The 12221-nt window shown below is 41.1% G+C and overlaps 1 protein-coding gene across 1 annotated transcript in view; it reads left to right on the top strand.

Moving 5' to 3' along the window:
* Window positions 1-12221, top strand: part of LOC117339459 (probable JmjC domain-containing histone demethylation protein 2C) — a 182220-nt gene that overhangs the window by 146527 nt on the left and 23472 nt on the right. The window contains 3 exon segments of the mRNA XM_033901044.1: window positions 252-489; window positions 856-1023; window positions 1275-3602. Coding sequence (XP_033756935.1) covers window positions 252-489; window positions 856-1023; window positions 1275-3602 — 2734 coding nt within the window.

Below are 12221 nucleotides of genomic sequence, written 5' to 3'. Positions count from 1 at the left end.
GAGGAAAGGGCTGAAATAATTATTCAAATGTAGTTATTGAATCTTCATTCTCCACCAAACAATCATTGTGTGCATGTTTGAAAGGCTTTCGGATGTATTTGACAAAGTGTATGTTAGTTTGTTGTTGAGCAAGATTAAACCTATGTAACTGAAAGTCTCTGTCTCTGTTGACACAATCATGTCTTCCTGTTTCATGTATCAAATGTTTTATAAGTATTGACCAGTGGTATTTCTTGATTTTGTACTTTCAGGGAGCGTATTGAAAGAGAGAAAATGGAAAGAGAAAGAGCTGAACGTGAGCGAGCTGAACGAGAACGCATGGAGAAGGAGCACCTGGAACGTGAACGAGAGCGTGAGCTAGAACGAAAACGCAGGGAACACGAGCACGAACAGCGGCAGGAGAGGGAAAGAATTCTGAAAGAATCTGCCGATACCTTAGCTGCTGTGGATGACCATTTCCAGCAATCCCTAAGGCTGGCTAAACAAAGGGTAAGTGAAACACCATGTTGAGTTAATCTCTAACCCTGGTTCAGTATCGTCTAAACCATCCCCTTGTGTGACCAGGTTGGACGTACCTAGCTAAGTTACACTTCCAGCTTGGTCTGTCTAAGGGAGAGAACTTTAGACCTAACTGTTGTTTAAACTACTAACACAAGATGTGGTCTTATCCTTGCCAGAATCTTGGCTTGTGATTAAGCCCACTGGACCTTACATTGATGGCCTGGCCAATTCTCACCTGAGCCAAAAATACTTGTCAGAAAGTTGACTTGTACTTGAGCTCACTCGACTGTACATTGTTCTCAACACTCGTGTCTGAGAGTACAGCTATGTTATCAATACCCTGGTGTGTTTTAGGCACAGCAGTCCGGCATGATCTGGGCCCCTCCCTCTATCACCCTTGGCACAGGCAAGAGTGGCCCTCCCAAGTCAGAACAGCAGTCCCCTTCCTCTTACCACTATAGTCACAGCGAGAAGCTTGATAAACAGGACATCATCAAGAGCATGGAAGAGAAAGTCAAACAGGTATATATATATATACTGGTGTCCCTTACACGATTTATGGAAGTGCCGCACCATTTCACATTGTACCTTAAGCTTTGTCTTTGTGGTAAGGATGTGTTAAGTGAGGAAAACTTAATATGTTCAGTGAAAATCTTAAGCATATTGTTGAAGGACTTCAATATTTAACAACTATATTTTAATGACTGAAACGTGAATTCTGAAACCGAGTTGTTAGACTGTTAATCTGGAAAACTGTCTTATGTCTGTTGTAGGACCGTGAAAGAGAGGAGATGCGTCACCTTTCATATAACACAGAGATGCTTCGACGACATGAGATCATGAGGCAGCAAGAACTCTATGTAGCTGCTGCTAAGCAAGAAGAGTTCTTGAAGGAGCGCCAGAAGGCTCTCGCTGCAGAACATAAGTCAGAACAGAAAGTGGAGAAGGTCAGTTCAAGCCGTTCCAGTGATAGTAAACCACACAATTACCAACAGGCACAGGGGTTCAAAGGTTTTCCCGTCTCATCGTCTGGCTCAGGGTCAGGAGTGAAACAGGAACCTAACTTCAGTTTGTATGGCTATCAACCATTCCAGCACACCTATATCTCACCAGAACAGCTTCATCTGCATGGATTAGCAGCTGCAGAGAAACAAAGTGAAGAGAAAATGAATATAGACTCTAAATCTGGGTCCACATGCTCAACGTCACCCAAGCGACCCAAAACTGGTGTACCTCCGCCATTGATAAAGGACATCAAATCTCATAGCTCTGTGATAGTGGAAAACAAGGGTAAAGACAGTGGCAAGTCTGCCAGCCCACGCCCTGCCCATTCACACTACAGTAGTACTATTCCCATGCCCCCTTCCACCTCCCCACGACCCCAACCCAAGCCAGCCCACACCCCAGACCGTCACCATCACGACCGGCCCCGCTCGGCCCTAGCCAGCAGTAGTCCCTCAACAGGTTCTTATCATCACGACATCTCTGGGTCCATGGACTTGTCCTCATCAGGATCTCATGTATCACTCAGCTCCCTTAAAGGAGAAAATAAACATATCCCATCCAACAGCCCTCTCAGCCAGGGCTTGACTCACCAGCAGCTTGCATCCGCCATGCTAGGTCAGCCCGTGGATTATCATCGGGGTAAATCAGTGTCCTCTTCATCCTCCAGTGGGTCTTCAGCATCCAGTACTAACAGTCACTATATGTCCGCAGCCATAGCCCAGCCTCCTGTGTCCCTACCGGGGCGGTCGCTGGCCTACAGTTATAGTCTCATTCAGCAAGGACTTGTGCCCAACCCAATCTACTCACAAAGCACCGTCAAGTCAATGCCATCAACTCATAATGACCAGCAGAAAGGTAACTCCTCTGCAAACATTCCAACACCCACCTCCCAGTCCAGCAGTTCAGCTGGGCAACAGGGAGTTAAGCGCAAGGTCATCAAGGACGGACCACAACGCAAGAGACAGAAGGCAGAAAATGTTGCCAATTCAGCACTGAATGTGCCAGTGACAACTCCGCAGATATTGACCAATCACTCTCCTTATACAACTACAAGTAGTACAACATGTACAACTGTGTCTAGTGCTCTCTCCAATGTCACCATGACAACCAAATCAGCAATGAACACAATTTCATCTCCATCCTCGTCATTTTCGTCATCAACTTTATCTACATCATCGTTTATGTCCTCCCCATCTTCGTTAGCAACAGGTTCTCAAACTGCTTCAGGATTTATGGATAGTTTTAAGTCATTTGTGGAAAATGCTGTTCAGAATGCATTTCTTCAAGACCAGGACTTGAACAAATCAAGCAAGTCAAATAACAGTGGTAGCAGTAATAGTAGTAAACAGCTACATCCAACATCAACCACAGAGACCAAACCACAACAACAACAACAACAACAGCAACAATCATGGCATCCAATTGGGAAAAGTCCCCCACCTCCTCCAGCTCAAATGGGACAGACCCCGCCCCCTCAACCAGTGGTGCACAACTCTCCCCAACCCCAGGCCCAACCCCAATCCCAGCCCCAGCCCCAGGCTCAGCCTCAACCCCAACCCCAACCCCAGCCTCAGCCCCAGTCTCAGCCCAAATCCCAAAACCAACGTAGGAAAAGTGATCCTCTACAACTCAGTGCTGGTCTTGATGACTCCAACTCTCAGACACTGAGCAGCAGCAGCAGCAGTAGTATCAGCAGCCACACTGCTCTGATGGAGACCATCAATCGTGTGGCCAATGGTCAGATAGACACCGACAGTGACACACTCAGTGCCCCTAGTCCCCCGCCCCACGTCAAATCAGACAATACGTCCCCTCACAAGTCCGGCAACGCGCCCAAACTGAAAAAGGCGTGGTTGCAACGCCACTCCGACGAGGACAAGGAGTTAAAAAACTCACCAGTTCCTCATGGAGATAGTCGTGAGCAAAAGGCAGAAATTGTGCGGAATTGTTATGTGAATTGTTCTTACATCTCGCCGAGTAAAGAAGGAGGTAGCCGTTCCCCAATCAGTGCTCTTAGAATCAATGGTAACCTCAAGGATCACTCTATCAGTAACGACGAGTCCACTACGTCTGCATCAGAAACAGAATCTGCTCAGGTAAGTTGTCTGTAACAGTGAAATGGGCCCTGTTAGCCTCCTTAATTACGAGACATGATTTATATTTTGTGCCATTTGACTGAAGTATGAGAAGTTATAACATTTCTTTACACCTTTCTAACGTTGGTGATGTTTGTTATGTTTTCAACTTGTTAATTTATTCTGTTATGATGTGTTTTGTATTTAACATATTTATGGCCATCATGAGAAGTGGTTGGTGTAAATCATGTTGTTAAAAAGTATTTAGTTATTACTGTACATGAATGATTTGTTGATGAGATGGGGCATGGAAGCTGTCGTAAGTTAAGACATGCTGAAAGCTGTCAGAAACTGGAGGGCAGACATGTGCTTTTTCTCATGGTGGCTGCATTTGTACTGTTTTTGTATTTCACATGAACTGCCCATGTAGTCTAATGCATTATGTGACATTGCTGCACTGGGATGTATATATAATATATATATATATATATGTGTGTGCCATGTTTAACGAGATTTTCTAATCATAATCCACGACTAAACAGACCAGGAAACCAGCTGTCACTTGTGTGTGTGTATATATCAACTTTTTTACACCATCTGACAAGGCTGCACCTCCATGTGTTTAGATTTTAGAATGTAATCTTCCTAACAAGATTGTGTTGTAAATATTCATTATCCTCGTGTTTTTATTTTGACGTCCTCTAACCTGTTTGTCCCGTCTTGTGTTGTTTTCCTCTATAGCCAAATGACACCTATCCTTCAGATCAGCATGTACTATGAATATCCAATGTGTACACATCATAAGAAGTGCAGACATGCCATAATAAACGAGGCAAGATGCTTGATAACAGTGTTATTATATAATTTATTGTTGTTATTTTAGGAAGAATGGGGGGAATTATTCATAGACTTACCCATGCATCATCAGGTTTTCCTATTAGTGTTGTTGACGACAGCTGTACACAGTTAATGGGACTGTTGGAATGTTAGACATGTTCGATTGCCCAATGGTAGCCGATGATGATTGCTGATAATGTTTTTTTCTGGTGATACTAATCTTCTTTTTAATCATTGGGCTGCATATTAAATATGTTATATTCATATAGGGAGAGGTTTAGAGACTTCTGAATGCGTAACTTATCAAGAATGGGTTATATCATTCATGGAAACTACATTAATGTAAATATATATAACTTTCCTAAGTGATTCATAACACAGGTGCTTTTGTATGATTCAGTGTGAGTCCTGGGTGACTTGTTTTGCAAGAAAAGATTTTGGATACACCAGAGTTAGTGTTAAGAGGTTTAGGGTTGTGTTTGCCTTGTACCACACATGCGTAGCTATTGTCTGGTTGATAGTAATGTAACTATGGACTTGTAGATAGTCATGTAACTATGGACTGGTAAATAGTCATGTCACTACTGACTGGTAGATAGTCATGTAACTACTGACTGGTAGATAGTCATGTAACTATGGACTGGTTGACAGTCATGTAACTATGGACTGGTTGACAGTCATGTAACTATGGACTGGTTGACAGTCATGTAACTATGGACTGGTAGATAGTCATGTAACTATGGACTGGTAAATAGTCATGTAACTATGGACTGGTTGACAGTCATGTAACTATGGACTGGTTGACAGTCATGTAACTATGGACTGGTAGATATCCATGTCCTATGGACTGTTAGATAGTCATGCAACTATGGACTGGTAGATAGTTAGCTAACTTGGACAGTGCTAACTATGTATTGGTAGATAGTTGGCTAACTATGTATTGGTAGATAGTTGGCTAACTATGTATTGGTAGATAGTTGGCTAACTATGTATTGGTAGATAGTTGGCTAACTATGTATTGGTAGATAGTTGGCTAACTATTTATTGGTAGATAGTTGGCTAACTATGGACTGGTAGATAGTTGGCTAACTATGTATTGGTAGATAGTTGGCTAACTATGGACTGGTAGATAGTTGGCTAACTATGTATTGGTAGATAGTTGGCTAACTATGGACTGGTAGGTAGTTGGCTAACTATGTATTGGTAGATAGTTGGCTAACTATCAACTGGTAGGTTATCACCTAGTAGGTAGTTGGCTAACTATGGACTGGTAGATAGTTGGCTAACTATGTATTGGTAGATAGTTGGCTAACTATGTATTGGTAGATAGTTGGCTAACTATGGACTGGTAGATAGTTGGCTAACTATGTATTGGTAGATAGTTGGCTAACTATGGACTGGTAGATAGTTGGCTATCTATGGACTGGTAGATAGTTGGCTATCTACCTAGATAGTTGGCTAACTATGGACTGGTAGATAGTTGGCTATCTACCTAGATAGTTGGCTAACTATGGACTGGTAGGTTATCACCTAACTATGGTATGTGGTTTCTGTCAAGTGTGGAGATCGACCCTGATGGTGCCGCTTGACCAGTAGGGCGCTGTCCAGTGTGGAGATTGACCCTGATGGTGCCGCTTGACCAGTAGGGCAGATGTCCAGTGTGGAGATTGACCCTCGTGGTACTGGAATCATATATCATACACTGGATTACTGTTTTGGGAAATGTTTATAGATCTAGATATATCACAATAAACACAGGAGAAACTCCCCAACTGTGGTGATTTGGCAGAAGTGCCTAAGATTCCAGACCTGGTGGGGAAGGGTTGTTGATGGTATATATAGATGTTGGCTGTGTGTAGGGAAGAGACTACCAGTTACAGTAAACTCCACATTTCACGAAGTCGGATTTAACGATATACCGCATTTCACGAAGTCTTTAAAAATCCCCTACTGAGCCTCTATATAAACCTTTGTAAATTAATCCTGTATTCACGAAGTCGCTATGTACGAACTATCGCTTTGTGCGATATGGTCTGGGGGTCCCCACGGGATAATTTACCTGTATGTACGAACTGTGAAAACAACTCATTAACCCTACCCGATATAAATCGCTGTAAAAACAAGTCACTGTTCATTTGTTTGTCACTTTATACACGAAGGAAGGTGTCAAAATGGCTACTCCGAAAAAGAGAAAGATATTGGATCTTCAAACGAAACACCAAATTTTGATTGATGTCGACAAAGGAATTCAATCAAAAAAAAACATAGCGGAGGCTTATGGCATACCGCAAAACTCGTTGAGTACGTTGTTGAAAAATCGGGCACAAATAGAGAAAGCTTTTAATACTGGAACTTTCAGTCCAAAACGCAAGTATTTACGGACAGCAAACCACTCAGATATTGAGGAAGCGCTTTTTAAATGGTTCCACAATGTGCGTGATAAAAATATTCCCGTCAATGGACCAATACTTTCCGCGAAAGCAGAGGATCTTGCGAAAGATCTCGGATACAGTGACTTCAAATCCTCGAATGGTTTCATTGAACGTTTCAAAAAAAGAAGGGGTATTTCAAGCAAAGTGAGTTCTGGGGAAAGTTCCTCCGTTTCCGAGGAAACTGTGGATGAGTGGAAAAATAAAGTTGGTGACATCATTTCTAATTACACTCTAGACAATGTGTTTAATGCCGACGAAACCGGCCTGTTTTTTAAACTGACGCCTAATCGAACACTTACAGTAAAAGGTGAAAACTGTCATGGGGGTAAAAAAAGTAAAGAACGGATCACGGTTTTGGTTGGAGCTAATGCTTCGGGAACCGAAAAATTAAAACTTTTGGTGATCGGGAAATTTAAAAATCCCAGATGTTTTAAGAATGTAAAAAGTCTTCCCGTGGAATACCACGCGAACAAGAAAGCCTGGATGGTGACGGAACTATTCCGAGAATGGATTTTAAAACTTGATCGCAAGTTCAATCGACAGGGTCGTCAGGTTTTGATGCTGTTAGACAACTGCACTGCTCATCCGCATGTGGAGGGTTTGAGTTCAATCAAACTTGTGTTTTTGCCTCCAAACACGACATCGAAATTACAACCGATGGACCAAGGCATAATAAACAATTTGAAACAGAAGTACCGTCGATTCCTCATTGAATACTTGCTGAAATGTTTTGATAAAAGTCTCACTCCTGAAATCAATCTTCGACTTGCGGTAGACTGGATATACCGAGCGTGGAAGTGTGTCACGCCCACCACGATTCGTAACTGTTTTTTGAAGGCCGGAATCGTGCATAACGAGGTCGTGACCTCGATGAGTGACAGCTCATCAAGCGAAGATGACAACATCCCTCTGGCAACGTTAGCCAATGAATGGAGATCAATCTCCGAGGACCAAATCTCGCTTGCCGATTTTGTGACGATCAACGAGGATATTGTCACCACTGAACAAACAACACAGAGTGATGTTATTGAGGAAATAAAAAACAAAATGGATAACAAATCGGAAGACTCTGAGTCGGACAGCGATAGTGATACCGGGGTTGAATTGAAAATTCCTACTCTCGTAGAGTTCGTGGACAGTGTTGACAAAATAAAAATGTTCGTAGAGTCACGCGAGAATGTCGATGAAACAATGTTTGCGTGTATCACCAAACTTTCTGACTTTGCTGACAAGTGTCATTATTCTTCAAAACAGAAACAAATGACTGACTTTTTTACGAAAGTATGAAAAAAAAAGTTCGATGATCGCTCGCCGGTATATTTTCCTGTGTAACTGATACGTACACGTGTACTGTATATAGGCTAATGTACACATGATTCAATGCATGCGTTTAGCTTACGTTGTGTTAATAACAATTTGTAAATAATAATCAAAATGTAAAACAAGTTTAACAAAATGTCCAGTGATTGTTGTTTTTAAATACTGATCATACAGTTAGTGTTTACACATTTACGCTAGGCCTAGCTAGCCAGCTGGTGAACGGTATATATATCGAGACTAATTTTAGACAGGGAGGACTGGTCGTGTTTCACGAAGTCCGGTTTCTACGAAGTTGTTTTCATGGCTGTGTGTAGGGAAGAGACTACCAGTAGGTAGGCAGACAAGTGTAACATGCTCATACAATTATCCAGCATTATCATCTTGGTCCCATGCCAGGAATGCTAAATTACACCTAGTACATCGGATCATAAATTATACATGTTTTCAGGTTACATTTTTCAGTGAAGATTTGGAATCAAAATATTCATGAAATTTAAAGCGGTGAAAAGCATTGCCAGATTCTAGCGGTCTTTTCACACTGTTCCATTTCCTCCTAAAGCTGTCTGATAACATGTTGGCAGCAATATCTATTGAGTGTTAAGATTTGTCCTTCGCTGGGGAAAACCTACAGGAAGTCTCAATAAGGGAATGTGAAAAACACACAGGGTTCAAAAAGGGCACAGGAAACATTGAAACACAAAGGGCAATCAAGTCAGTATTTTTTAAAAGATCCCCAGGAAATGTAGGTCAACTGATAAATTGAATCTATTTATGGCTGTTGTGTATAAAAGATTATGTATCCCCTTCAACTTTTATTCTAGTATTACATATTTTATTGATGTTTAACTAGCTATATCAATTTTTTTCTTTAGATTTATATGTAGGGTGTATTCCCATGTCGGATATGGTTGACATGTTTGTTACTTAGAGATATTTCCATGTTTCAACGTGTGTATAAATTAAGGTTTATATTGTAGATATATTTGTATTTCTAGTTTTATATCCATGTCTGCTATATAAATGTTATTGTTTTGTTTGTTCTGCGTCCAGGTGTATCATATTATAGATTTATTGGTGTGATATAAGTTGTCTATAGGGACTGTTTATAGATTTATTGATATTTCTAGATCAAGGTCTGTTGTATTGAGATTTATCATAGATTTATTGATATTTCTAGATCCAGGTGACTGTTGTATCGAGATGTGTTATAGATTTATTGATATTTCTAGATCCAGATCTGTTGTATCGAGATGTGTTATAGATTTATTGGTATTTCTAGATCCGGAACTGTTGTATTGAGATGTATCATAGATTTATTGATATTTATAGATTTATTGGTATTTCTAGATCCGGATCTGTTATATTGAGATGTATCATAGATTTATTGATATTTCTAGATCCAGATCAGTTGTATTGAGATGTATTATAGTTATTAATATTTCTAGATTTAGGTTTGTTGCATTGTAACATGTACTGTACTGTAGATTTATTGATATTTCTAGATCCAGTTCTGTTGTATTGAGATTTATCATAGATTTATTGACATTTCTAGATCCAGGTATGTTGTATTCAGATGTATTATATAGATTTATTGATATTTCTAGATTTCTAGATCTATATCTGTTGTATTGGGATGTTCTATAGATTTATTTGTGTACCGAAGTATTTATATTTCCTTCAAAGAGGAAGTACTCAAGATTACCATGAGATAGAGGTCTATCAGTAAAGGCCTAGATAGAGATATCAACGCTATCAAAAGCATCAAAGTCATCTAAAAGTTTTATGAAAAATGTTTTTAGATTTAAATAAGATATTCAAGGCATTTTAAAATGTTTTTCACGGATTGAAGAAACACAAATTATGGAGTTTTAAAAAAGTTGTTGATCAGATACTAACACAAACATGAAGTATTTTAAACTCTGATCCAAATTTTTCTCTATACTTATGTCCAATATAGATTTTTCTCTAAACAACCGATTCAAACAAAATGTAAATTGCTTCCAGCAGTGTGAATAAGTTGAATCTGCAACCCTGGAACTGCCTACAAACGGTCTGAAATCTCTGGTCTTGAGACTGTCCAGTTTGCACAATACACTGTGTATTGTAAACAAAGATATAGCATACAGTTAAGATGTGTAAACATTGAAATGTTAGCCTGCTAAGGTGACTAGGGAAGGTATGGAGATGACTCATTTACCATGTGTGTGTGGGATAGACACCATTACATTATAGAATCATTAATCTCTACCTTAGGCCACCATGTACATAACAGTGTGGTAGGTATAGGAGCAGGTTTTATTTATCATAAAGGCTACCAGTGGTTAATATACTTCTCCTATACCTATCCACGCTCATCATTATGCCACGGACCACCACTGACCAACAAACCATTCATATTACCCAACCCTAGGTATATATTTGTTACCTGCATGTACACAATTGTTCAGGTGAGAACATTAAGCCACAAAAATGTTTTTACCTTACCACAATCCTTATCTCGGCCCCTCAGAACAAATTTACATACTCTTATCATTCAGTTAAATCCTGAATCACATCCTTTATCTGATGGATTACCATTCATATTTGTTTAAACTTGCTTACATTTTCAGAACTTATGAATCAATTGATAATTGTTTGAACTTGTTGACATTTTCAGAACTAAAGACAGACTATGTTGTGTTAAACTAAGCTGTGTAAGGAAACTGTTTTGGTAGAATGTGTATTGTTTAAGAAACACAGGAATTTCATTCAATGGTGATTGGCCGAGGAGATGACCTTTTATACAATACAGATCACAGCCATGCCATTCTACATATTTATCATGACACTATGTTTACATCTTTTGTGTTTTACAGGGTGTATATTATAAGTACCAAGTAAATATACCTTTGTTTGGTAGATGCCTCATCTAGTCACAAATTTCATGTCTAATTTCTAAGTAACTACTTTTTTTTTTTTGGTATTGGATACATTCAATGAGGGTTCTCATTAAAACCCCACTGACCCCTGCCCCCTCCCCCTCCCCCTCCCCGTTAATATATCAAAGTATGTTAACAGCCCCAAACCCCCCACCATACCCCCAAACTATGCCTCTGTACCAATGGCCTCATGTTATAATCAATAAACCCTGCACTCTAAGTATGATATGGTTGTATACATACCACCTCTACATGTCATCAGTGGAGGCCCCCACCTCTACATGTCATCAGTGGAGGCCCCCACCTCTACATGTCATCAGTGGAGGCCCCCACCTCTACATGTCATCACTGGAGGCCCCCACCTCTACATGTCATCAGTGGAGGCCCCCACCTCTACATGTCATCAGTGAGACAGGTTTAGTGGAGGCCCCCACCTCTACATGTCATCAGTGGAGACAGGTTTAGTGGAGGCCCCCACCTCTACATGTCATCACTGAAGACAGGTTTAGTGGAGGCCCCCACCTCTACATGTCATCAGTGAGACAGGTTTAGTGGAGGCCCCCACCTCTACATGTCATCAGTGGTGGCCCCCACCTCTACATGTCATCAGTGGAGACAGGTTTAGAGGAGGCCCCCACCTCTACATGTCATCAGTGGAGGCCCCCACCTCTACATGTCATCAGTGGAGACAGGTATAGTGGAGGCCCCCACCTCTACATGTCATCACTGGAGACAGGTTTAGAGGAGGCCCCCACCTCTACATGTCATCAGTGGAGGCCCCCACCTCTACATGTCATCAGTGGAGACAGGTTTAGTGGAGGCCCCCACCTCTACATGTCATCACTGGAGACAGGTATAGTGGAGGCCCCCACCTCTACATGTCATCAGTGGAGAGAGGTTTAGTGGAGGCCCCCACCTCTACATGTCATCAGTGGAGACAGGTTTAGTGGAAGCCCCCACCTCTACATGTCATCACTGGAGACAGGTTTAGTGGAGGCCCCCACCTCTACATGTCATCACTGGAGACAGGTTTAGTGGAGGCCCCCACCTCTACATGTCATCAGTGGAGACAGGTTTAGTGGAGGCCCCCACCTCTACATGTCATCAGTGGAGACAGGTTTAGTGGAAGCTTC

Source organism: Pecten maximus, chromosome 12 (assembly GCF_902652985.1).
Source record: "Pecten maximus chromosome 12, xPecMax1.1, whole genome shotgun sequence".
NCBI lineage: Eukaryota > Metazoa > Mollusca > Bivalvia > Pectinida > Pectinidae > Pecten > Pecten maximus.
The sequence above is the reverse complement of the archived record's forward strand: the minus strand, read 5'-3'. Positions and strand labels throughout refer to the sequence as shown.